The sequence below is a fragment of the Amblyomma mixtum genome, chromosome 7 (assembly GCF_055824585.1).
Source record: "Amblyomma mixtum isolate Tamu chromosome 7, ASM5582458v1, whole genome shotgun sequence".
NCBI lineage: Eukaryota > Metazoa > Arthropoda > Arachnida > Ixodida > Ixodidae > Amblyomma > Amblyomma mixtum.
The window spans coordinates 24247146-24275022 of record NC_143018.1 but is presented as its reverse complement, the minus strand read 5'-3'; the positions used below and the strand labels follow the sequence as shown (position 1 = coordinate 24275022).

At 50.1% G+C, this 27877-nt stretch overlaps 1 protein-coding gene across 4 annotated transcripts in view; it reads left to right on the top strand.

Moving 5' to 3' along the window:
- The window catches only part of LOC149335322 (ATP-binding cassette sub-family C member 3-like), a 64317-nt gene that overhangs the window by 27503 nt on the left and 8937 nt on the right, over positions 1-27877 (top strand). For 3 of the 4 annotated variants that reach the window (XM_089552007.1, XM_089552008.1, XM_089552010.1), the window contains 15 exons: positions 881-1043; positions 2198-2455; positions 2849-3052; positions 4864-5010; positions 6373-6466; positions 12369-12586; positions 13761-13937; positions 14450-14617; positions 15712-15902; positions 18400-18475; positions 19426-19624; positions 21478-21788; positions 22981-23319; positions 24504-24605; positions 27009-27197. In XM_089552007.1, the coding sequence (XP_089408133.1) occupies positions 881-1043; positions 2198-2455; positions 2849-3052; positions 4864-5010; positions 6373-6466; positions 12369-12586; positions 13761-13937; positions 14450-14617; positions 15712-15902; positions 18400-18475; positions 19426-19624; positions 21478-21788; positions 22981-23319; positions 24504-24605; positions 27009-27197 (2836 nt within the window). The remainder of the gene's footprint in view (positions 1-880; positions 1044-2197; positions 2456-2848; positions 3053-4863; positions 5011-6372; positions 6467-12368; positions 12587-13760; positions 13938-14449; positions 14618-15711; positions 15903-18399; positions 18476-19425; positions 19625-21477; positions 21789-22980; positions 23320-24503; positions 24606-27008; positions 27198-27877) is intronic. The other variant, XM_089552009.1, reaches the window with a different exon arrangement.

Below are 27877 nucleotides of genomic sequence, written 5' to 3'. Positions count from 1 at the left end.
GATCACAATGCTCTCTGCCGCCTGTAGCAGAAGTCTTGAACATTTAGCAGCAATCTCATTTATTTAAATTCTTTCAAGGTTGGCAATGACATTGCACAGTGATGGGGAGCAGAAGAGTACTAACTTTTTGGAGACTACTATTTCACATACTATGTATTTGTTCTTAATTCACTCCTACCTTGGTACTTGGAGTAGAACTGATGGTACGTTGAAAAAGAAATAGACAAAATAAAGGGGTGAAGTCTAGCGTGAACATGCTTATCTCCGTTCAAAGTATTAGGTCGACTATTAAAGACATGAGGCCATGAATGAAATAAAAAAAAGAAGATAACCAACCTCATGGTGCCGTGAATGTCAGCAGCAGCTAGGCCTCGACATATGGTTCTCACATTCTCACAGATGCATTCATCCTATGGCAAAGCCTCACTCCGCGTCTTCTGTTCAGACCATCACACTCGCCTTGCCGGTTCTGATAAGCGTGTGCGATCCTTGAGTGGCCTGGGGACACCTAGTGAGAACTGGGATGACTGTTCGGATTCAGTCGTGCCTCCTGTGCCCGGATGCCTCTATGCACGCGCACAGGGGGGCGCACTGTGCTCGGTGTACGTAGAGTTACTGTATACAGTAACTCTAGGTGCACGCGAATCGAGGAACACTACCACTACCTAAGGTAGTTGCCTCAGCTACGCCGCTTCTCTAAGGCTGCGGCAGTGAGGTAGAGCAAGCATGGTTACGTCTTCCCTTTTCCCTCCTCATAGCGTCTTCCTTCTGCCCACAAATGAAGAGTTTCTGTGTCGATGAACGGTGAACATCGATTCTTTCCGAAACGTCGCTGATCACAGCTGCAGCTCAAAATCCGCTGAGATCGCCGTCCACCCAGGTCCCTGATCGAGGCGCCCACCGACTGGGACCGGGCCACGGCGGCCGTGCTGTTCGCGGCCGCCTCGGTGGCCGACCTGGTGCTCTGCTGCTACCAGACCCACGTGTCCCTGCGGCTGTGCGCCAGGGTGCGCTCCATGCTGCAGGCGGCCATCTTCGCCAAGGTGCGCACTCGTCTCTTGTCACAGAGTGGGGCCAGTTACAGCTCAGTAGATGTGAAGTCGTCGTGGACAGCATAGGAAACTAGGGCGCTGCCAAACAAAAATAAGAAGGAAAGTACTGCTCGACAGGGGCCTGTACCACGTCGTGCCATCATTTTTCCCTTGTTTATCTAGGTCCAGCTTATCCAGCCCAAAATATCGTTTGCCTCAAGAATGTACGCATACAAGTTACCTGAACGGCCTTGCGGGCAAGGGTTTCCCCAGGAACTGAAACTGAAGGGGCGCCTAAATTTCTAGGAGGGGGAGGGAGGGAGGGTGTTGAAGGCAGAGCAGGAACGGTAGTCATTTTTTATTTTTTTGTGTGCGTCATTCATGTGTCGCGTAGGGCTGGCAACGTTTATGACTTCAACACTCATTACTCACCGTGTGCAAAAAAAAAAAAAATTTCTTACGGAATTAAGGGTGAGCTTTCAGAAAAACGAGGTGGTGTGTAAAGAAATCACTGCTTGTGAGGAACCAGCCTAAATAATTAAGGTGGCTGCACAGAGAGCCGATGCAGTGGCGTTGCAAGAAACGAATGTATGGCACGTGAAAGGTGATGTCAGTAAGAGTGGCGAAAACTTAAAAGCGCGCGAGAACTCGAGGGATACGTCAGCAACAAGCACGCTTGGCACAGTAACAGGCTATAGTACCCCCTGTAATGAAGGGAAGGGCGCGGAGGCTTAAAAGGACTGCGTGCCTGCCAGCCTGCGAAGATGTCAGGTTTGCGGATAGACGTCAGTCATTAATACTGCTCAAAGTCGGACGGATGCACAGTGCATGCACAAAGTTGGGAGCACAAAGTGCATGAATATTGCACGGACGGACACCGCGAGCATGAGCCATTAAAGGCTTTCGCCTTAAAAACACAAGCAGCAGCCATCAGCGCTTACACGCAGCGGTCTACGCGCCATCGAAGTGAAAACTGAGCGCGGTGGAATTCAGTCTCCTCCAACTAAAATCTCGTTCCGCTGTTTCCGTATCAATTCACTTGTTCATGTTTCGTCTGACGTTCGCTGTACATATGCCGCCACAACCTTCCCTAATCGCGAAGGGATTCCTACAGAGCTATCAAAGGATTCATCATCCAGAAGTCTGCACGCAATCGACCTTCGCAGATGACCCGGCTTTCGCCTTCGGCGCTGGCGCGCAACCCCTCGGGCTACGTGGTGTCTGTGCTGGGCGTGGACTGCGTGCAGCTGTCGGTGACCATGCTGCAGTTCCCGCTGCCCCTGGTGGGCTCGGCCTGCCTGCCGCTCGTCCTATGGGTGCTGGCCAAGCGCGCCGGTCCCGTGCCGGCAGTCGGATGCGCCACCTGGCTCCTGCTCGTCATGGTCCTGCCCTTCCCCACGTCGATGCTGCAGAACAACCTCTGGGTGAGCCTGCCTCGACACCTCGGCAGAACTGAACACGGTTCGAGAATCTTTACAGCGGGGACGATAAGGAGACCTTCAAGTCTCATGGAGGGGAAGGGGATGAACCAAGAAGCAATGTGTAGCGCCGTTCGCCGCGCTATGGATTTGCGACGCCCTCTGTGAGCAGTGGTGGGAACTGGTGCTTGCACCGTACGCTCCCCTTTGGAACTGGGAATTGGAAGTTGCCACCATGCTGGGTTTTCCTATATTTCTTGACAGCCATTATTTGCATGTATCTCGCGATGTTGCTCACATATGTTAATTGCACGGCGCCTGCTGTCCTGCAATGTAGGGGGTCGAGGGGCATGTCAAGCCACAATTTCTGGCTATCCGTCTCCTCCGCTCCTGCTGCAGAGGCGGGTGCTGCGCTTCCGGGACGAGCGGCTCAAGAGCACCGCCGACCTGCTCTCCTCGGTGCGGGTGGTGAAGCTGTACGCGTGGGAGGACGCCTACCTGGGCGCCGTGGGGAGAGTGCGGGACGCCGAGCTGGCCGCCCTGCTGCGCACCAACCTGCTGGACGGATTCGTGGACTCCCTCTACAGCTCCACCTCCTCCATGGTACGATATCTTGCACAACCCCTCACTCACTCCATGCGCACTCGCTGACCCTGCTGAGACAGGCCGGCTTCTGAAAACTTAGGTGGCTGGCTGATGGGTGAAAATACCGCGCTTTGCCACCCGTCGAGGTGACTCGGCAGCTTCGAAAGCAGAGAAAGAATGCGGCCGCTTCGCTGTGTTCGTTATAGATGTTGAATACTCCTAGTTCCATGAGCTTTTGCGTGGACGCTCTGGCCACATTCTTTCAGAAAGTCAGCCTAGCACAATCCAAGGTAGGAGGGCACCAACTAACGAGACTTGGCCACCGAGACGCAATAAGAGAGATCAAGAATTCGACTGACATACCACAAAAGATTAGGGAAAAGTTCGTGGTCAGCCCTATACCAAAAAACATGAGTCCCCTGCACAACACAGGGGGGAGAGAGGCCAGGCCAAGAGCTCTAGGCCGAAGCCTGGCAAAGAAATCAAACGTCCTCTACGTAGATGCTTCCACGTACAGAGACAGAGAAGCGGCGGTCGTAGTCGTCGTTAACAACCAGGGAAAAGAAATATCCAGCATGTCAATTAGGACTGGGGATATAGACACGGCAGAGGAGGTGGCAATAGCTTTAGCCATCACGGAAGCAAACAGAAACAACCAGAGCTACACAATAGTAACAAACTCACAGGCTGCATGCAGACGCTTCCTAAGGGGAAGAATAAGCAAGCAGGCCGGCATCCCCCTCAGGGAGGCGACTAAACTCAAAAACAAGCAGAATGGGGTACGGGCACCTGGTCACGGAGGACTGGAGGGAAACCTTAAAGTCGACGCGATAGTTCGGGGTTACACAAACCGAGCGAGCGACGACAAGGGGAAATCCAACACTACTCCGAACAGCTACGGAGAGCTCACCATGTTTTGGAAGTTAGGACACCGTAAATACCCCCTTCCTCACAAGACACTCACAAGACATCAGGCAACTACATGGAGTCGGCTACAAACAAACTCATACCCAAGGCGCTGCATATACAGTAAGATTTGGCCTACGCAATACACTCCAGAATACGTGTGGTGCGGAGCGATAACCACCCTCTACCATTCCACATGGGGCTGTCGGGTGAGCCCGATAGAGCCCAAAATTACAAACCCGTCAGTCGAGCAGTGGGAGGAGCTTCTGTCCAGCTCCGACCCTCAAGATCAGCTTGCGTTGGTTGAGCGGGCCGAGGAGGCAGCAAGAACCAATGGGATCCTGTACCTAGGAACAGCACCTGCTGCTCAAGACCCCAACCCCTAAACCCCGTCCCATTTTGCGGAATAAAGTTTTATACTACTACTCGAAAGCAGAGGAAAGGCACATAACTGTCTCCCTGGGACAACGGACATCACCTTAGTCGCGCTGTAAGCTACGAAACCGATGGAACGCGGCAGCTTCAAAAGCAGAGGAAAGGCGCATAACTGTCCCCCTAGGACAATGGACACATTAGTCGTGCTTTAAGCTAGGAAACCGATGAAGAGAGGCCGCTTCGAAATCAAGGAAAGTTTGCGGGCACCGTTGAACTCTAAGGTGGGGAGCAGCTCGTTTGTGGTGCTGTTAAACGAAGCCATTAGTTTTTGCCTTACGCTGCGCAAGGTTTGTACACTAGACAAAGTAGAGCCTTTGCTTTAGTGTCAGTACGGATACATCCCGAAGAGCACGTCCTTGACTAAATGTAACGGCACTTCTAGCACGTACGAGCTGAATAGGTTGGGCGTTTGCTTCCATAAACATTTACTTTCCATGGCGAAAAAGGTTTGAGAATTTGTTCATATCTTTGTTTTGAACCACATGCAGTTGACGATAATCCTCTTTGGACTTCTGGCGACGGCGAGTAGCCCACGGACACTCACTCCGTCGCTGTCGTTCTCGTGCCTGTACCTGCTCTCGCTGACGGACATGATCACCAACATGCTGGCCAACACTCTGCGCATGAGGAGCCTGGTGAGTGCAGGGGGGCAGTCACCAATACGTATTGTGAGAATCCTGGCTTCCCGCCGTTGCCTCCGAGTCGCAACCCTCGCAGCCACGCTCAATACTGATGAATGAATCACGGAGTTTAGTGTCATTGACCTGGAATGTCGGCGAAAGAAAAACGACATAGGAGGCTTTACGTGCAATAGACTGGGAAACAAAGCGTACTTATAAGCACAGCAAAAGTCACAAAATAAGCTATAACATCCATCTGTAAGTTCGTGTGAAGCTCAACTGCATGCCCCTTCAGCTTCGAGCACTTGCACAGTAGAAAAGAACGGTTAAAGATGCGTTTGTTAGGCGATTCATTCCGCCGCCATGCGGGAAACCTGTTTGGTTTTGGTTTGATTTTGTGGGGTTTAAAGTCTCCAAACCGATTAAGTCCATAAGGGACGCCGTAGTGAAGGGCTCCGAAAATTTCGACCACCTTAAGTTCTTTAACGTGCGCTGACATCGCACAGTACACGGTCCTCTAGCTTTTAGTCTCTGTCGTAATGCGACCGTCGTGGCCGGGATCGAACCCGCGTCTTTCGGGTCAGCAGCCGAGTACCATAACCACTGAGCCACCGCGGCGGCTTGCGCGCAATCTGTTCCAAGAACAGTGATTTCCGTCGGACGGCGGCATGGTGCTCTCCAGAAGGCACTGAAAGTTTGGATAATTTGCCGACGAGGTGGACCGCAATTTTTATTGCGCAACAGCTTTATAAAGTTCCCGTTCTGCCGAAAGTCTGGCATCGTCGTCGTCGCTGGTAGCGTGAGCGAAAAAGCAGGTGGCCCTCCTGCCACATAGGTCATGTGACCTTATGACGTCAACATAACCTGCCAACCAGATTGTGAACAAACTGCCCATTGCGGCTGGCACGCAGTTTAATGATTGGTCGCGAGAGGGTGCTCGGGGAGCAGAACCTGAGTCTTACAAGTCTCACTGGTAGCTGTGTTTGAGAGAGTCACCTGCCGGGGCAGTGTCGCATCGCTTAACCGCTGCACCACTGCGCCAGTAGTGGTACGAGGACACTCAGCGGCGTATGAATGTAAAATTGAGGATGGCCAATTCCGCATATATCGGCAATAGCCAATTAATGTATCGCGTGGTACCGTTAAGTCAGAGCTTAAGTGTCCCCTGTAGTTTTTAAAACTGCAGTTTCTCTTAGGATGGGTAATAAAAATAAACAGGGCGTCAAGAAATCCACTTAGATCACACTGTAACCATTCTTTTTCCCTTTTGGGCCTCAACGACGTCCCCTTGTAGAGAAACGTCAACAAACGGGAAGGATAAGGGTGATCTACAACGAAACGCATTGCTGACTGCTCATTCGAGGTCGATTCTTCCAGGTATCGCTCGGGATACGGAGGATCTGCAAGTTCTGCACGGAGGAAGAGCAGGAGGAACGACCTCAAGACTCGAAGGATCCCACCATACAGAAAGGTAAGTGCAAGGGCATTTAAAGCAACTGGAGAGAGAGGGAGAGAGAGAACAACTCTATTTTACAAGGTTGTGTCCGACCTCCCATGGAAAGGGGACAATTACTCCTCGCCCAGCCCGTCGCGAGCATACTGCACCAGGAACAAGCAGCCGTCCTAATAGTAGAAGACTTACCCACTACAAAGTGTTCAAATGTGAAAGTGAAAGCTATAAAACGCAAAAGGAGCGAAACAGAGAAGAAATAATGGCAGGGAGTTTGACCAGGCTTATGCCCTGTTGGTCACCCTACCGGTAGACAAGGCATTATTAAAAGAAGGAAAGATGATAAGTAGATCCCGTCATGCATATAAGACGTGATCGTGGTCCGTTTGTGGCCAATAAATGCAGGTACGAGGAGGCGACTACGCATTTACTTTTTTACCAATTTGATATTCTTTGTGTATAGCTCGAGGTAGCCCGGCGTCGTTTTATCTCACGAATCTTGAGAGAGAGATTCCTTGATTCGTACCCTGTCACCATTACCAGACATAACGCTGTGAAGGAAGGTTTAGTCACATTTCGCATGTTGGAAATCATACTGTGCTACACTGTGACAATTACATGCAAAGCCAAAAAAGACCCTTACCCAGATTACACCAACTTCAGGGCACTACAGAAGAAACAAACATCCAACCCGTACATGTGAGCCTATAATAACAAAAGAAGGCTTAAATAGAATGTGCACGAGCTCAGAGCATCTCAAAGTGACGACTAAAGTAGAAGTAGACCTTAATAAAAACACAACACAAAAGTCAGTTCATACAATGCTGGAGGCAGTCAGCAGGGCGCAACACACCAGCGTCAAGAAATAACGAAACCTCTGTTTGTGCAAAGTTGCACCACCAGAGGAGCTCAAAGAGTAGAAGCCGTGCTCGAGACCTTAACGACGCGGCTAGCCAGCGCCTGTTGGCTAGCCGCGTAGAGAGGCAAATATTCCGACCGCAGGGGAAACCTTTATCATCAAAATACGTTATAAAAGCACTGTTTATTTATTTAAGAGCCGCAGCCTTGACTCACTGCCTATAGACAAACACGGACGTTCGTTTTTCCGTTTTGTAAAATGCGAACAATAAATGAAAAAAGTATGGACAGGAAGGACGTTATAAAGGAAGGAAGTAGCTGCCTTGCTCTGGGTGCATACCCCAGCCGCACCGTGAGAGAACGTATAAAAGATCGAAAAGAGAGGAAAGAGTTAAAGTAGTGCAGTTAAATACCAATCATGGTCCAGGACTTGCGTGAGTGGATCCACCCTGCCCCGCATAAGCCGCGTGTTACTTTCAGCGAAATTTTCTATCGTGCTCTCAAATCGGCTGACAATGAACCCCTGGTGATCATTGGGGATTTCAACGCACCCAGTCTACACTGGGGCTATCACTTCGAGAAATCCAGGGGACGCAAGCTGGCGGAGCTCATCTCCACCCTTCGTCTTACGTTGCTCACGGATCCGTCTTGCCCCACACGTGTGGGCAACTCGGTCACCCGTGGCACGTGTCCTGACTTATCTCTGGTTAGGAGCACTACAAACGCCACATGGGAGAACCTGGGGGATACCCTGGGCAGCGACCACTGCTTTCTCCGCATCACGCTTTTGGCGAAAGCAGCCCGTAAAAATTGGGGCCAGGCGAAAATAACCAATTGGCACCAATTTCGAACTCAGGACGTCCCTCCGGTACTATTCTCCGACGGCTATGCGGAGTGGGCAACACAGGTCACTAACATACAGAAACAACACACGCAAACACTTCACACCACCGACGAGATCCCCGCAGTGGACAATCACCTCCTGCATCTGTGGGAGGCGCGCCGGAGCTTAACAAAACGATGGAAGAAACACAAGACTAATCGCAAGCTTAGAGCTCGTATTGCACAACTTACGGAGCAGGCTGCGGCATATGCCGCCCAGCTCACAGACACCAATTGGATAGAACGCTGCAACTCGGCAGCGCGTCAGATGAGCTCGAAGGGGAATGGCGTCTCTTGCGCAGCCTCATCGACCCTTCTCAAACGAAAGGGGAGACGCAAAAACATCTCCGGCGGGCTCTGCACGGGTACCAAGGTACGACGGCGCAACTTGCGGACACTTTGTGCGACAGGTATCTCTGCCGCACAAATGACCCGGTTGGGCCCGAGTACACGTACTCCGGCAAGCCAAATCAGGATTTAGACGCCCCTTTTGAGTTGCATGACCTTAAGGCGGCCCTGGCTAAAATGCGCCGAGGTGGGGCACCGGGTCGGGATCGCATAACAGTGAAACTGTTGGCGAACCTCTCCGACTCTGCATACCTCCATTTGCTACAATACATAAATCAGATCTGGGATGGGTGTCCGCTCCCACTCGAATGGAAAACATCGCTTGTAGCGTTCATCCCCAAAGCAGGCAAAGCCGTGACTACGGACAACTTGAGACCCATCTCATTAACCTCGTGTGTGGGAAAGCTCATGGAGACGATGGTTCGGGATCGCCTCTCTCCATACATGGAGGGTAAGGGCCTCTTTGCAGACACTATGTTCGGGTTCCGCCCGCACATGTCTGCACAGGATGTCCTACTCCAACTACACAGGGACATAATACGACCCACAGCCATGCAACAAAACGACAAGGCCATTCTCGCCCTCGATCTTAAGGGGGCGTTTGACAATGTTAAACATGACACCATACTCTCTAACTTGAACACCACTAACTGCGGGGCGAAGGTCTTCGCCTATGTCAGAGACTTCCTCTCTGCGCGTCAGGCACTCCTCCGGATCGAGGACGAGGAATACGGCCCGTACTCTATGGGTACACGAGGTACACCACAGGGGGCGGTGTTATCACCGCTCCTTTTCAACATCGCCATGATGCACCTGCCCGGCCGACTGGCTAAGGTGGATGGCATAAAGCACGCACTCTACGCAGACGACATTACAATCTGGACCACCGAGGGGAGCCTTGGGGAGATGGAGGACCGCCTTCAGCAGGCCGCCTCCATAGTCGAAGCATATGCTGCCGACTGTGGTCTCCAATGTGCTCCCGCCAAATCAGAGCTTCTACACGTGAGGACAAACCACAAGGACAACACATCTCTACACATATCTCTGTCGGGCGGTCCCATCAGAGAAGTGGCGGAGCTCCGGATACTGGGTCTGTTCATCAATAACAAACTTAGGCCGGACTCTACTATAGCGAAACTCAAGAGCATAGGTGAACAGGTAGGGCGCATGATCCGCCGTGTTTCCAACAAGCGGGGTGGTCTGCGGGGCAGGGACGCGCTACGGCTCGCCTATGCCTTCGTGACCAGCCGGATCCTCTACGCCGTGCCGTACCTAAGCACCACCAAACAACAAGACGAGCGCATTGACGCCATCATCAGGAAGGCAACAAAGCGAGCACTGGACCTCCCGGTGGCTACCTCCAACGCCAAACTGAAGGCGTTGGGAGTGGTAAACTCCTATCAGGATTTGCTGGAGGCCCACTTCGTGAACCAATATACGCGGCTATCGCAGACGGCGCCTGGGCGCCGCCTGCTAAACCGCTTACACATCCAACACACATGCATACCAGAGGGGACGGAGAAATCCCGGTGCTGTGGCGCCACATGCTCTTGGTCGCTCCGCTCCCGCGTAACATGGACATGGCTTCAGATGAAGGCAGACGACAAGCGCGGGTTCGCACGCTTGAGAGGCAATATGGCTATAAAGAGGGCGTCTATTACGTTGACATCACAGGGCCGTCGCCCGCGGGATTCTTCACGGCTGCCGTAGTCCACCGGGGAATGAATGTCGATGGGCTATCTTTTCGGGCCCCAAATTCAACACGAGCGGAGGAAGTCGCAATAGCTCTCGCTGCCGCCGATCCAAAATCGAAAACGGTTATCACAGACTCTCGCCGGGCCTGTGAACATTATCTTGCAGGCGAAATATCACCTCTTGTCTCGCAAATTCTAAGACGCGCTCTCGCCGATCCAACTCGCACAAAAGTGATCTGGGCTCCTGGCCACCAGGGTCTACGAGGCAATGAGGCCGCTGATGCGGCCGCCCGAGCGCTCACACACCGGGCTCCTCATCCTAGCTCTCATGGCTCAGAAACTCACAAACCGCTTCTGCGGTTCCGCGAAATCCTAATTTACTATTGCGACAGCCACCATCTCTACCCGGCACCTGCCAAGGGGTTGAGTAAGGCGGAGGAGCGAACTCTGCGGCGCCTGCAGACAGGAACCCTTCTCTGTCCTGCAATAGTAAAACACTTCGATCCGCACACAGATGGGCGCTGCCCGCACTGTGGAGAGATCTGCGATATCTTTCACATGGTGTGGGCATGTACTCAGAATCCTCACCTTCCCCCCTCCCCCACCCCCACCCGAGAGGCATGGGAGACTGCCCTCCTGAACTGCTCCACACTGGAGTCCCAAAGGGCTCTGGTCAAGCGGGCGCGAGACGGGGCCTCGTCATGCGGTGTCCCGGACTAAGGATACCGACCATGCAGCAGGGTTTTTTTTTTTTAAACCCTCAAGCTCTCTTTGATTAAAGTTTTTCACCACCACCACCACCCCCTAGTATTCAGAACCCTGGTGTCGTATCTCAGCATACGCGTGCAAGCAGTTCTGCGGCTTGATGGAAAGAGGTGCCCATGATAATCACTGGAAATACCTATGCTTTCGTACTCCCTCCTTCTTCCCCATGCCGGTTTTTGGTGTGTTGCGTGTCAAAACGTCTGCCGTTGTTTTTCGTCGGAAGACCTTCCTTTCTTCTTTTTTTAACGGTCACAGTTGCCTCAAGGCACAGAAAGGAGTGAATATATTGATAATAAAAGGTTTCCTGTTCGAATGGAGGCCCAATAGAACTGATGATAGAGTCCTTATTCACAAGTAGCGTACGATGCTGCCGTGTGTAGTAAAAAAAAAAAAACCCTTTCTACCAAATGCCAGTTTCTGGTTGATCTCAGTGCAGAGAAGAATGCTGGCAGCAAGGAGTCTCTTGGCGGAGACCGTAGCATCCTGCGCTGCCCTTTTCTTTTGGCGCTGTTTCCAGATTTAGCGCAGAGGCACATGGGAAAGTCGTCTGCTACCGTTACTTCTGGTTCCAAATCCCCCCCCCCTCCCCCCCCCTGCTCGTTTGCTTCACGGCAGTCGCTGTGTTAATTCGCTTCTTACAATAATTTATTTCCACTGCAACGTCGCTGATTGTATTGCATCATCGCAAGATCAACTAGACATCGACTCTGCTCTGCTTCGTAGCGTGTTTTCGCATGAAGTACAACCAAAATGATGGTGGGATGCTTTCTATGCGTATGCAGTGCGATATCTTGAGACGCGCTGTGCTCACAGTTGCATGTATGGATAGTCTGCTATAGCCCACTGGCAGCGTTTACACGCTTTGAGGCAAATACATCAATCGTTTGCTAAACTGTGCAAGCTCAGCCTTCGCTGCCTTCGTGGTGCAGCAAAAAAAAAAACTAATATATAATGACCAACGCGTTAAACTAGTTCAATCGCGCACACAGCCGACTGCCGTGCATACGCAGAACAGCCAGTCTACGCTGGCAATATTATAACCACGAGAAAACACTCGTACCTTTCGCAATTTTCATTTTCTGCGCTCAGGACGCGTTCATACACAGCACGCGCTGATCTTACGGTGATGTTGTGCAATACGCAATGTCGCAGCACAAATAGATCAGCGAATAAACGATGCACGAATGCAGGGCAATTGCTATGCAGAAGGCAGTGAGCGGGAGAAATTTGGAACCGGAAGTAGCTGTCAGACGATTTTTCCATGGTTGTTTGCATTCACTACGGAACCGCACCTCACCTACTGTCGCGCACCTGCCCAGATTGACTCTTCCGGAAGTCATTCTGGCAGCTGTCCAATACTTTGCGCATTCTCTCAGGGGAGGTGTGGCTGAGCGAGTGCAGCTTCGTGTGGACACAGCACCCGGCGGGCTCCACTCCGGCGACGCCCACCGAGCCAGCGCTGAGGGGCGTGAGCCTGCGAGCGCCACCTGGCGCCCTGGTGGGCGTGGTGGGCTTCGTGGGCAGCGGGAAGTCTTCGCTGCTGGCCGCCATCTTGGGAGACATGCACCGCACGCGAGGCACACTGCGAACTTCGGTACACACCAGCGTTGATTCAGTAAAGCGCAGTTGCCCTACTGTCTAAAAACTCAGGGGGGCACTTTGTTGACCTAAAATTGGTTTTTGAGGAAAGGAAATATCTCGGTGGACACCTGAACCTCGCCGTAACGGGAAGGGCGAAAGATGGGAGTGAACGAAGAGACCGTATTCACTAGAGGCACCTTTGTTCATTGCAAACCATCGAACTGACATGGCGGAGTGGTTAGCGTGCTCGTCTGGCACTCCGCAGACCCTGGTTCGATTCCACAACTCGACGAATTTACTACTCGGGTTTGTTTATTTATCTGGTCTGACGAGAAAGGTCAATTAGGCGAATTGGTTAATTAAGCAATTAACTAAACTCAGTCTCACATATTTGGAGCACCCCTATACGATCCCTTTAATTAGTTGTATGGTTACCAACCAAAGTGCAATTGGCCCTGTTTGAAATTCGCGCACTGTGATATCATGACCATTTCGACCAATTGAAAAGCGTGACATTTCTGTCGACAACTCCTGCTTACAACGATGAGGCATTAAAGACTTCCGCCTTAAAATGAGAAGCCATCAGAGTTCCTGTTTCAGGAGAAGACAGCAAATCTAAATCATAATTTTCCAAGCCAAGACAGACCCCACCGTGTCACCGGGGGAAGAAGCATCAGCGACGTTCTCACGGCTTGATTGTATTCTTCTCGTGACCGCGCTGTTTCTCTACTCTAGCCAAATAAGCCGACTATAATGACCTGTTTTATTGAGTGGCGCAACAGAAGCCTCTACAGATGGCGAACAATCGACGGGAGCACGGACAGAACAAATTTTCTGGGGTGACTTAAGCGCTACTTGGCCCCATCACTCACAGAAGTAATCGGTGTCGAAATCCATATCCCATATTCTTACGAAGTCCAAGATCTCTGGGTATACCTTACATAGCAGCTTCTGAACACTGATCAACGTTCAAGGGACAATGGTTAAGACAGAGCGGGCACTAAGACGGTAGTCTAGGCAGAGGATGCTGCGTAAGACGACTAGGACAAATAAAAATGGCCGCAGGACTGGCACTGAACTTCGTGCATTTCTGTTCGTCCTGGTCGTTTAGCGCTGTATCCCCTAATCGTGCAACCAGAGAAGCAGGCCCAAACCTCAACTCACGGTAGTCTACGCTCTTTACACAGGGTTCCATCGCATACGTCTCTCAGGTGGCGGCGATCTACAACATGACCGTCAGGGACAACATCACGTTCGGCAAGCGCTTCGACCCGGCGCACTACGGCCGGGTCATCAAGGCCTGCGAACTTCTCAACGATCTCAACTCCTTTCCCGCCGGAGACCTGACCGAAGTAGGGGAGAAGGTGAGAAGCCTTATCCGACTTCGTTTGATTGCTGATGTCTGGATATGCTGAACGAAAAGAATACCCCATTAGAGTCTGGCAGTTATTTGACGAACAGTGAAAAAGGCTACCCGACATTTATGCTTGTTGCGAATAAGAAGTTAATATTAGTTTTTTAAACATTACAAGATTATGACGGGACAAGGGTAGATGCAGGTGGCGAACTGTTACCAAAACGGGAACACGCCCATGGTCACACAAGGCACATTCTCGAGAACACCTTTTTTTTTGTGTGTCTATCAGAGTAGCACAAATATAGCATTCTTATTTTGGAGCAGTTAAACTCGGAAGTTTTCGTTCGCGACATAAGGCGGTCACAAAGCTGTCGCTTCCTCCCTTTCTCTCCGGGGGGAGCTGTAAAATTTTCAAGTATCTTCCTCCATGTTTTACGCCAGCAGATTTCAAATTCAAAACCATGGGCCAAGTTGTGGAAGATACCAACTGATGCCTAAATCTCGCAATCTCTCGCGCAGGGCGAGACCTTGAGCGGGGGCCAGAAGCAGCGCATCTCTCTGGCCCGCGCCGTGTACAGCAACTCGCACATCTACCTGCTGGACGACCCGCTTAGCGCCCTCGACCCGACCGTGGCCGCCAGGGTGTTCAAGCACGTCATCGGCAAGAACGGACTACTGCGTAACACGGTGGGTCGGTCGCCTCCCGCAGTTTTCTGTACGCCTTCGCACGTACAGTATGGTCCACTGTTAAAGGGAACATGTGATCGCGTGGCCTCCGTGCTTCACAGAGCGCTGCCGCCGAGCACGCATGCGCAGTAAGCATGACGGCTGGTCTTTCCGCGCATGCGCCTCATGCCGCCTATTCTCGCCGCATCTAGGCGGCAGGGCTTCGTGAAGCGCGGTTTGCACGCGATCGCATGTTCCCTTTAACAATGGACCGTACTGTATATCGCACATATCCCGTACAGGCAGTGCTGGCGGCCGTAGAGAACAAGTGAATTGAACGTGACGTGATTAAGCCCATATGCACGCGAATTCTCGAGCGGAAATCCTGGTTGGGACAATAGTACAGCGCTAGAGCTGGCCTAGTTGATAGTAATTCGTCGTTGTAGATGGCTGGGCGCGAACACGAACTATCTTACTGGGAGCTAAATGAAGTTAGTTACCTTTCGGCTGTTACTCGAACTTTTGCTATCGTACTAAGGCAGCAACAAATGGTCTGCCCCATGTCCTGCATTCCTGGAAAAAAATTTTGCATATTGTAATATTGTAAGGTACTGTTATGAAATAGTTGAATGTAATGGTTCATTCTTCTGATGCAGAGCAAAATTTTTCTTTTTAAATTTTTTTTAACACTCGCATTGAGAAGTTAAGACAGGCATATAAAACCAATGGGTAAGGTTTCTTACTATATAGTAAAAACGTTAATAGCAAAAATACAAAGATATCTGCGGATATATTGATTGTTGTAGTAAAATCTTACAATATCTGAAACAAATTGCGTTCATGAACTCTTCCCCGTTGAGAAATGCTTTCGCCCTGAAGTTCTGGGTATTACACTGTTGTGGTATTTTAGTCCATGCATGTCTTCCACACTGCACGTTCTGCCGTATGTCGGAGCAGGTTTAAAGCTGTTCTTTTGTGTCCAGTAATTCCGATGCTATAATTTTTACGCAGAGATTCCGAAGGCTCTCAAAAATTGTAGAAAATAAAAAGAGAGTAAATAGTTTTGAATGCTCACATGTCTTGTGTTTTTTTTTTCATTTTTGTGTCGCATGCAGACACGCATCTTGGTGTGCAATCAGGGCTCACTGCTCAAGCACATGGACCGCCTTGTGCTGATGCACGACGGCACGGCGTCCGTGTTCGCCACGCTCGCCGAACTCTTGCAGCACAAGGACACGCCGCGGACAGCGCGGTTGACGGACGCAAGACAGGCCAATGCCAGGCAGGCAGGTGCCATAGACGCAAGGTATTGTTAAACCCCTCATTTCCCGTCTCGCGTACGCGTCCAACAGGTATAGTTTCGTTTTCATAGTTTTCGTAGTTTCGCTTTCATAGTTTCGTTTCCTTCCGCGGATCACCGTTGAGTACGCGCTGATTGCTCCCGACGCGGCAGGCTCGCACGCAGCTGACGGCACGAACCAGACCAGGAACCATTTTTTTAAGAACAAAACTTAGTCACAGTGAAAACATTTTACAATAACCAGGCCTCAAGTTGTACCAGGGCACGGACTTCAGCTGGACACGGCAAAATACATTTTTTAGGAGCTATGGAGAAAAATATTGCAGGTTCGGGTATATGAAATCCGCCCTATTCGCGCAGAGCCACTTAGCCACCGCAGAGCAAATTATTGTATCTGCTCTGTATAGAAGCCTTTACCGTATTCATCGCGCCATTTAATTAATTTACGCGTTTGTAGTGCTCCGAAATTCTTCCTAACCTGCGTTTCACATTTAATCAAACATTATATTGGAGCCTCAGGTTAAATAGCTGAAGAATTGCTTCTCGACGCTGCACTGTGTGCCTCGAGGGACACCGTAAAGAAACGAGGTATATACATGGTCTGTTCTGAAAGTAGTAGGACTCATTTTTTAAAACAAAATTTATTCAATAGAATAGTACAAACGATTACAATTTTTCAAGGTAGCACCCTTCCGCACTTACACGCTGCTGCCAATGAGTTTTACAGTTTTCGTACGCCTCCAGGAACGCCTGGACCGGAATGCTGTTTAGCTCCCTCGTCACGGCCTGTTGAACCACCTCTACCGATCCGTGATGGTTCCCCTCGAGCGTCGATTTTATTCTCGGGAATAGAAAAAAGTCTGGCGGAGCCAAGTCGAGGCTGTAAGGGTGCTGAGGCAGCGTTGCCGCCTTGTGCTGGCCAAAAAATCGGGGTCCTCATTCACATGATGAAGAAGATCCTACCGGTTGGCCTTTTCCTCCTCTGACAACACTCCCGGCACCAACTTCGCGCACGCTTTCCTCATGGATACGTTTTCTGTCACGATCTCAAAAACTTGGGTTTGAGGAATGCTCAAGTCATCAGCAATCATTCTGATACTCATTCTACGATCACTATTAAGTAAATGTTTCACTCGCTGCAGATTTTCGTTGGTCTTGCTGGTCGAAGGGCGTCTGGAGCGGTCGTCTTCCTCCACTCTTTCCTTACCTTCTCGGAAAAGCTTGTGCAACTCAAAAAACACCTTATCTACCCATGGAAGCGTCATCGTAGGCCTCCTTAATCATGTAGTGAGTCTCTTTGCCCGTTTTACTAAGATTTACTCACAATTTGATCGCGTGTCGCTGATCCAGCAAAACACTCGACGATTCTGCGTGACGAGACGTTTCGACAGGGGTTCACAGTACAAGCGACCTCCTCTCTTCAACGGCCGAGAGCCTACTGCCGATTTTCCCCAGTATTCCCAATATCCCCCTTCAACGATCCTGCACACGCAGACAGCCTCTCGTCCGCCCGTTCGCCCAGGAAAAAACCAGTCCTACTACTTTCAGAACAGACCCTGTATTACGGCTTTTCGGGGCCTCTTAACGAGCTCCTTCATATCAGCCCTCAGATGTTGTTGCATTTCGAGTCCTTCAGCCCTTAAAAAATCTCTTTAGACAGTATATAGAGTGTCCATAGACTTCTGTCTATAAACTCTATAAACTGCCTATAGGCAAATCCTAGAGGTTCGTCTATAGGAGATAGAATCGTATAGACAGTCTATAGGCAATCTAGAGGTTTATGGCCATACACTTTTAGTAGACTTTTGTCTATAGAGGCTCTTAGACTGGTCAGATGTTTAGGGGAATCCCCCAAGGTGAAGTAGATTTGTAATAAGGGAGTAATTACTCATTGGCATCCACCCGAGCGCAGCCATACGGCTACAAAGGAAAGCTATACAGCTTTCTCAGAAACTTCGTAGTTACCTACGAAGTTTCTGAGAAAGCTGTATAGCTTTCCTTTGTAGCCGTATGGCTGCGCTCGGGTGGATGCCAATGAGTAATTACTCCCTTATTACAAATCTACTCCACCTTGGGGGATTCCCCTAAACATTTGACCAACACTGTTCCCACTTCGAGTTATTGATCAATTCGCTCTCGCCCTACCATAAGCTTGCCGTCCCGGTTAGCTCAATTGGTAGAGCGACTGCTCCGGTGAAGCGGTGGTCCCGGGTTCGAACCCCGGACCAGGACGAATTTTTCTTTAACTACGAAGTTTCTGAGAAAGCTGTATAGCTTTCCTTTGTAGCCGTATGGCTGCGCTCGGGTGGATGCCAATGAGTAATTACTCCCTTATTAGACTCTTAGACTGTGAATCGGCAGGTGTAAATATCTATAGGATGGCAAATAGAGTCTACAAGGAAACTATAGACTCTCTGTAGGCCGCTCTTATAAGAGAAGCTGTGAGATAAAGAAATGATTACTTAATAAGAGACATACTTAATAAGAGGCTTCTCGTTACCAGAGAGGATGGCGGCGCATCAGACCAGGACGAGGCCAAAGGGAGGGTCACCGTTGATGAAGCCATCACATCTTCAAAGGTAGGCGACATGACTCGCTGGTGAAGTTCGGTCGTTTTATGAGGGACATAAGTGTACACATGCTTAGATCTTGGTCTTAGATTTACCGGTACTTCACCGCCGCTCTGTGAGTATTTCGAGCCTTCCGGGCGCTGTTCGCAGGTGGAAGGCTTCTGGTGCCCTTCAGGCGCCTTGTGCACACGAATGGCCAAGTACAACTGGTCAGCGTTCCCGCTTATAGCCTATCGCCCAGTGCATCCACGTGCTGTTTCTACAAAGGCCGTAATGCCTTTAGTCCCCACTTTTACGCCGCTTTAAATACGGCAGCGGTGGGAAACCTGCGCTGCCTATACCTCTCTATGATTGTCACTTTGACCGTGCTTGCGTTATCGCTGCATATACGAAATGAAACACGCTACGTTTTTCGTAACTTTTAAATGTGGCCACCGAAACTTTGCAATGAGACTACGAGTGCTGTTTCGCGGAAATCATCCCACAAGGGAACATTCGCTGTAAGATAACCATCAGCAGCCTCTTGGAAGACGGAAGGGAAGCCGCTAACGTTCCACCACGTTCAAGACGGCCACTGCGCAGTTTAAACTGAAAATGTCTAAAATGGGGCGAAGTGCAGCACTTCGTCGTCGCGACCAAGGAGTAGCAATCTGGGAGAATAACTGTGGCTGACGATCCTTTCGCGATTAGAAATGACTGTTCTTGAAGGCACTACGGGTTGTGGCAACACTGTTGCTTTCTAAAGGATTAGCCCATGTAGCCATGTCTGTTCTTTCTTGCGCATTCTCTGTGCTCATGTGTGCTATCCGTCCCGTTCTCTTTGCGCAGTTTTACTCATTCGCCTTCTGCCTTAGTGTGTGTTTTGTGTACTATGTGATTGTTTTGCACGCACTAAAGCCAGTCCAGTGCGACACATCCGAGCAATTGAAGCGCTGCGCTATTATCATGCGACCACGCAGACTGCCCTGGAGGTGGTAAGCGCACTGGGGCGACTCGCTGGGGTATGCGGACCCCTGGCGATACTGTGCTTCTTGGCGAGCGCCGGAGCCGTCGCGTGGCAGCAGCTTTACATGAAACAGTGGACTGACGCCATGGTCGTGGGAGGAGGATCCTCGTCACACTGGGTCGGCGGCCTGGTCGCCATCTCCCTCTCCGACGGTATGCCACTATTGATCTGTACATACCACGAAGCTATTTGTGGACAACGACAAAAAGGGAGAGTGCACACTGGGAAACGACAGCAGAAAAACATCAGCAGTGTTCAACTGAGGTCAAAACTACTGGAACCGGAACAAACGAATGGTTCCAAAGGGATTCACGTGCTGCAGAATTTGCGAATATAACACGGGTTTCAGTATGTTCGCTGGTTGATGAGAGTGCCGGAAAACATTCAGGGAGGTGAAAGCACTTGCGGATCTTGAGCCTAACGGCGAATTCGTGAAGACAGAAAACAGAAATGTAGAGAGGGTAACCAGAGCAGCCTTCTGGTTGGCTACCCTGAACGACAGAAGGAATTACGAGGGAGATAAAGAAATGAAGAAGGAAAAGCGTCGAGCATGGACGTACGGCACATGTGACACTGTGCAAACTGTTTTACAAGCAACACTGTTTCACAACACAATAAAGAATTAAGAGCCGCTCACACCGGCCATGCCACGCCGGAGGTCTTTCACACATGGCAGAGGTTTCACTTCTATAATGCCATGACTTAAGCTGCAGGGGGTGCTCCGAGTCAGATACGCTTCAATAGCCTATTGTGCAAGTGGGGTGCCCTCAGGGAGCAATGCAGTCTACGATGGGCCTTGAAGGCTGGCGATCGCGGAGGCTGCCAACCAGAGACCTTGTTCTCTAGTAATGTTGTCATGCGCACTGCAAAGTTCTGATCTCGTTTTTCACGAGGGTAGCACACGGCGGCGCAAAACACGAGATGGCGTTGGGAGCAGAAGGAGAGAGAGCGCTAACATAATCATGACCACAGTATATGACATAAGCAGCAAAGTTAGCTGGACGCGTTGGCAAGCTTGCTTGAGAATATACATTAACACGGACAAATCATACGAAGAGACAACAAAACACCCAGGACAGTTTTATTCACTGACTGGTTTATGTGATTACGTATACATCTCTTCTCCCAGCCTCTTTGTACTCCCGTGCAGTCTGTCGCTTTGTCGTGTTATGCTTCTATCGAAAAAGGCCTATGGGTGTTACTTTGCCAGCGAAGTGAAAACACAAGTTGTGGGAAGATGTGCATTTCGTTATGGCACTTGTTTGAAGCAAGGCACAAACTCGTAAGAATATCGCGAAGCTCTTGTTGCGACAGCGTAACTATGCACAACCGTTTCCAGATGTGATAGATAGAGCTAGGAGGTCGTGCACATTCGAGGCTTACTGTCGAGGAGCACATAGTTCTCCTGTAGAGCCCACGAGAAATATAGCTGATGCCGCAAATGTGTGGGTACATTAGAACCCGCATGTTATAGACCATGCTGGACTACTGAGCCCAGAGCGGAATGACTGGACTCCGCGCGGTCATTTTCTGCCTTTGCATACGTTATTTCCTGTAGCGTTACATAGCCGCCTTGCGCCTGCGCAGGTTGGGGTTTTTCACTCTGGTGTAATCGGAAGGGGATTTGGGACACCATATATATAAATAAATGACATCGGAGTTGCCAGAGAGACAGAGCCGGTTAGGAGCAAAAGGTAACATAGATGAAATATGCAAGAACCCCCGGTGTAATTAGGAAGTCAATAAATTCACGGCAGTAGGGCGGCCACAAAAGGGCAATTAGTTGTCCATGAGAGGAGACGTTGCCATGTTATGAGCTTAGCTCAGTCAATGATGATTGTGGTAGCGCTTTTATTGCTCTATTGCTAAGCATAAGGGTGCGGACGAATCTTCATCTGTTTTATGGTAAACTTGAGTCGTGTATGCTGGCCAAGCGAAAGACACTGGCGATGTGGTCTTTGACGCTGATCGCACGCGACGAACGGACACCGTTCCCTGTGCGCAGTGCTGTTCCGCACGGCAGGCGGCTTCCTTCTGGCGGCCAGCTCTCAGCGTCTGTCCCGCCTGATGCACCGCGGCATGCTGGAGCACCTTCTGGCCAGTCCAGTGTCCTTCTTCGACGCCACTCCGCGGGGCAGGGTGCTGACACGCTTCTCGCTCGACCTGGACGCCATCGACTCGCGCCTCTTCCTCGGCACCAAGCAGAGCATGCAGAACACCTTCATCACCCTCGCCAAGCTGGTCGTGGTGGGGACGCAGACGCCTCCGGTGCTGGCCATTGGAGCACTGGCCACTGTAGCCATCGGCTTTGCCACGGTACAGCACGCAAATACGCACAGCCACGCCGACGAAAAAACACTCAATGAAATTTCTTGCTTGGTTATTGTGGTCTTCTTGTCGATGGATTTTGAATTAATTAATGGAGAGAATATAAAGATGATTTGATTTGATTAATGGGGTTTAACGTTCCAAAGCGACTCAGGCTATGAGAGACGCCGTAGTGGAGGGCTCCGGATATTTCGACAACCTGTTCTTTAACGTGCACTGACAGCGCACAGTACACGAGCCTGTAGAATTTCGCCTCCATCGAAATTCAGCCGCCGCGGCAGGGATCGAACGCGCGTCTTTCGGGTCAGCAGCCGAGCACCGTAACCACTGAGCCACCGCGGTGGGTTAGAATTTAAAGATGGTCGATACCTATGCTTGATCAGAATTCTCATTTTGGCAAGTTTGTGACCGTATCGGCCTTGTGTGTTTCACGCTGTGAAGTCAATACAAGAACTATGGACGTCTCTGTTGTCAGTGTTGCTAGGTACCTGTTATTGTAAAATTTTTAATGTTACGAGCTGTTAATCACCAGCCGCTGTGTGGGTTGTCCTATTGTACAAGTACAGCAAATGTTTCGCTTTGCATAGTTTTCAGTTGTAAATTTAGCGGTATGATGTGTCGTATGTTGAGCCATTTGATCCCGGGATGTTGGACCACGATACTTGAGGCATTGACGCCCTTCGTTTTTGATGGCCAAACACTCGTTTACTAAGAAGCCGCCGCGGTGGCTCAGTGGTTATGGTGCTCGGCTGTTGACCCGAAAGACGCGGGTTCGATCCCGGCCGCGGCGGTTGAATTTCTTTGGAGGAGAAATTCTAGAGGCCCGTGTACTGTGCGATGTCAGTGCACGTTAAAGATCCCCAGGTGGTCGAAATTTCCGGAGCCCTCCACTACGGCGTCTCTCATAGCCTTAGTCGCTTTGGGACGTTAAGCCCCATAAACCAAACCAAACTCGTTTACTAAGTTTATGTGCATGTGACCCTGCCGAAAGGATAACGACGACTACCAGTCATGCTGTAATCAAGAGAATATGCCGGAATATTTTCTATCAACCACCAGTTCTCGAACGTGAACATAAATCTCAGTAAACGACATTGTCATTTCGCCTTTCGTCACACTGGCACCCTCTCATACGGCTTGACTTTCTCAGCGAAGCTTTGTTCTTCCTCTACCACTGCAGAAGTGGTCCGTCCAGGCGTCGAACGCGGCTCGCTACCTGGAGAGCCGCTACGTGAGCCGGATGCTGCAACACGCGACCGAGACGCGTGACTCCCTGAGCACGGCGCGCTGCCTGGGCGCCGTGGCCCGACTGCGGCTCCACTTCGAGCGCCTCTCGGACCTGGGGCTGCGTGCCTTCGCGGCGTTTGCCATGTGCTTCCGCTTCTCGCGCTTCGCGGCCGGCGCCTGCGGCCTCCTGGTCGTGCTGGCGGCGCTGGGCTTCGCCGTTGCCCTGGCGGGACGCGCGACGCCCGAGGAGGCCAGCAGCAGCGTCGGCCTGGCGCTCAGCGCCTCCCTCTCGGTGAGCTACCACTCCGACCTCGCTTATCGTGGTAGTGCACTACGCTACTATACTATACTATTAGTATAGTACAGACAGTATAGTATAGTATATTGTAGTATAGTATAGTATAGTATAGATAGTACAGTATAGTATGGTTTATGGGGTTTAACGTCCCAAACCGACTCAGGCTATGAGGGACGCCGTAGTGAAGGGCTCCGGAAATTTCGACCATGTGGGGATACTTAACGTAAAGCACAGTATAGTATAATATATACTATGCTATACTGTAATATACTATACTATACGTTAAGGATCCCCAGATGGTCGAAATTTCCGGAGCCCTTCACTACGGCGTCCCTCGTAGCCTGAGTCGGTTTGGGACGTTAAACCACTATAAATCATATACTATACTATACTATACTATACTATACTATACTATACTATACTATACTATACTATACTATACTATACTATACTATACTATACTATACTATACTATACTATACTATACTATACTATACTATACTATACTATACTGTATTGTACTATACTATGCGATGCTATGGTATACCCTATTGTACTACACTATACTATGCAATGCCACAGCGGCGGCTTAGTGGTTATGGTGCTCCACTGCTAACTCGAAAAAGGCGGGTTCGATCCCGGCCGCGGTGGTCGAATTTGGATGGAGGCGAAATTCTAGACGCCCATGCACTGCGCGATGTGAGTGCACGTTAAAGAACCACGGGTGGTCGAAGTTATCCGGAGCCCTCCAATACGAAATCCCTCACAGCCTGAGTTGCTTTAGGACGGTAAACCCCTACAAAAATAGCATGCAATGCATACAGGGGAACTAGCCAAGGTGGAGTAGATTTCGATCAGGAAAATAATAAACTACATTATATTTTGCGCTCTTTCTGTTGTGTCTTCGTTTTTATTTTGTCCGTGTAATGTTTAGCGTGTTGCTACCATAATACCAGATTAATATACTGCACTAAACGGAGCTCACTATACTCGGCAATACTTCATGACTGTAGTGTTCTAAACTATCACCCTCTGAAACAAGAGGGTGATAGTTTAGATAGTTAGGTGATAGCATTAGCATCCACCCAATACAAATCATATGAAAAGCCAGCTCAGACGCACGCTCCCAGCGAAACAAGCTTGTCCGTTCAAAGGGCGCGGGTGTTTGCCTTTCACAGATCCCGATGATGACGGTGTCTTTGTGCCTGTCGCTGTACGTGTTGCTCCAGACGACGGTGTCCTTCGAGCGGGCTGTCGAGTACACCGAGCTGCCAGCAGAGGTGAGCGTGGACGATAGTGGTCGAGCGGTCTTGATGCGTTTTCCAGCGTGAGAAAGAAATACGAAACAAGGAAGGTGATTTTTAAACAGCGCCGTACCCTTTAGTCTGTTCGGCACAGGTAATGAGTGCTCAGAGAGAGAGAGAGATAGAGACAGAGAGAGAAACCCTGTAGCGACAAAGCAGCCGTCAATTCGGTTTATTCTCAAAATGCAATGCCTAAACATTCAAGTAAACAAAGGTGAAACTGACTGCTATTCTCTGAGGAAGGAGTTCTTTATATGCTCACGTGGTGAAGCACACATGCGAATACATGCATCACAACAATCAAACGCAAGAGAAACATGTTATTCTCGACGACAACCTGTTTTGAGCAGCAGCCATGATACTAACGACGTTCCAGGCAGCTCGATAGAGTAGCAGTTAGGTTTAGTGAGGTCTACAAGCGTATCGTGAATTACAGTTCGACCAACGAATGAGCAGCATGCAAAAGCTCTCGCGCAATGTGGTTTAGGTGCATATTAAAGAAATTGCGTAATATGGAGAGCAGGTAAAGGGTGGGGGGGGGGGGGTCACAAATAATTATAAGCTGCCGCTTGCACCTCAGTCTAGAGCATTGCTTTGCCATGTAACAATCCAATAACCAAACTAGCAACACAAATGTGAATCGCTGCATAAAATCTATGTCGACTAACCGCTATCGTTGTTGGTGTGCAGAATAAGTTGTGTATCGGGTGGATTCTAATACGTCCTGTGCGGCTGCGCAAAAGGTGGAAAGTATCGCTGCTCTTCTCATTGTTCTAATATCTTGACTCTTGTGTTAATTTTCTGTTTATTTCCCGACGGACGGCATTTAACGGATAATGTTCGCGCGAAACAGTGACTTGATAGTCAGCTTCATGTGTGCTTGCGTCCCTAGTTTGTGCCTGTACCTGCTGCACGGCAAGCCTTGAACCATAGAGTTAATGTGCTCAGCCTAGAGCCAAATAGGCGGCCGCACTAGAATAAACACACTCTCTGCATTCTGGCTAACTGTAATGGCAGCCATATTGGCAACACCTTAGTCGGCCATTGCTACGAAAAGAAAATGGCCGCCGCGGTGACTCAGTGGTTATGGTGCTCGGCTGCTGACCCGATAGACGCGGGTTCGATCCCGGCCGCGGCGGTTGAATTTCTTTTGAGGAGAAATTCTAGAGGCCCGTGTACTGTTCGATGTCAGTGCACGCAAAAGAACCCCAGGTGGTCGAAATTTCCGGAACCCTCCACTACGGCGTCTCTCATAGCCTTAATCGCTTTGGGACGTTAAACCCCATAGACCAAACCAAACCAAAAGAAAATGCACTGTGTACTGATCTTGCGACAACGACATGTTTACTGCGTAAGCAGTGTAGTCCTCTTTCGGTGAAAATCCATGGTATATGTGCGTGTGAAGCCTCCACATTTCAGACACCCTACGGGCGCGGAGGTGCTTCCTCCGGAGTATCCTCCGATGGGGCACCTCCGTGCACCGACCGCTAAATATGCTTCTTGTATACCCACGAGTTTCCACCCTACACCCACCAATCTTTACCCTCCATCCATCGCCACCCTTCAGAAGCGCCAACGCACCTCTACCCACAAGCTAGAGGATCGTGTACTGGGCGATGTCAGTGCACATTAAAGAACCCCAGATGGTCGAAATTATCCGGAGCCCTCCACTACGGCGTCCCTCATAGCCCGAGTCAGTTTTGGATGTTAAACGCCATAAACCACGAACTAAACATCTTGTGATAGCCTGTGCATTTTTTATGCCGTCCTTCTAACCAGTACCGCAATGGCTCCGCTGTACACATAGCATTTCTGAAACAGACTTCAAGTTCACGGAGCTGAGAAGTACAAAAACATGCCCTTTAAAAGGTTTCAACGCTTATTGAAGTATTGGGTAACCCCGCCGCGGAGGCGCAGTGGTTACGGCACTCGGCTGCTGACCCGAAAGGCGCGGGTTCGATCCCGGCCGCGGCGGTCGAATTTCGATAGAGGCGAAATTCTAGAGGCCCGTGTACTGTGCGATGTCAATGCACGTTAAGGAACCCCAGGTGGTCGAAATTTCCGGAGCCCTTCATTACGGCGTCCCTCATAGCCTGAGTCGCTTTGAGACGTTAAATCCCAGTAAACTAAACTAAAACTGAAGTATTGGATAGTTTGCTTATTGTATTTTTTGTGCAGATGTTGTTGGCATTAGGCGATGATGGTGGCGCAGGGGGTTAACACAACCTGCTTTACGCTTTAATTCCCTGCCAGTAACCTAACTTATCCAAACCGAACCAGATCTGCCCTGCAGCTGTTACCCTATACTGAAGCTTGTGGCCAGCTGTAGTGCATTCATAATCATTTCACTCCTCCGGCACCCTCCCTCTCCTAAAACAGGTCGACGTTGAGAACACCGCTTCAGACGAGGCAGGCGCCGGCGACAGCATGCTGGTGGCGCCGCCTGTGGAGGATTCCTGGCCCCAAGAGGGTCTCGTGGAGTTCGAGAAGTACTCCGCCTCGTACAGGCCTGGGATACTGCCCATGGTCCTCAAGGGGATCACATTTGTCGTTAAGCCGCAGGAGAAGGTAAACGGGGCTTTCACGTACAATTATGCTTTAAGGGACACTAAGGACAAATCGTAGGTGTTGTAGGTGTGTAGTAGGTGTTGTTGAGTTGGCTGAAATGCGCCCGAGTTCCTTTTGCAAGTGTAATTGAATTGAATTCCTTTCATCTTTACTTTTCCATGCAGGTGAGCTTACGAAAGCTCTTAGTGCGCCTACCGTTCCCCCATAATTTGTGTAATGCCCACTTTGTGTTATGTAACTTCATTTATGACAAACTATACAATTCCCAGCATCCTGTCCAGTAAAAACGTGCTACTGCCTGGGTAAGAAGGCATACTGAGTTACGGATCATTCGTATATCTCTGTCAGCTTTACTACCGCTGCCAGTCGTCCCTAATGCGTCCCTGCAAGAGCAAACTTGCCGAAATTGTCTAGATATGCATTGGTCAGAGAAATAAGCGCGCAAAAAAAAATAATGAAGCGGATTCACCCCCGCGGCTCCAATGTACGGAGGAGAATAAACTTGCCAAGCGTTGACGGTAAAGAAATGGCCTTGAACTCCCAACGCCTTGAGTCCTCCGGGAGCGTAAGAACAGCGCAAGCATGACATGTATCTGATCGACAGAGGAGAAAGGAAGGAAGGGAAAACTTTATTTCTACTAATGCTTTTTCCTGCGGTTTGGGGGCATCTTCAGAGACGT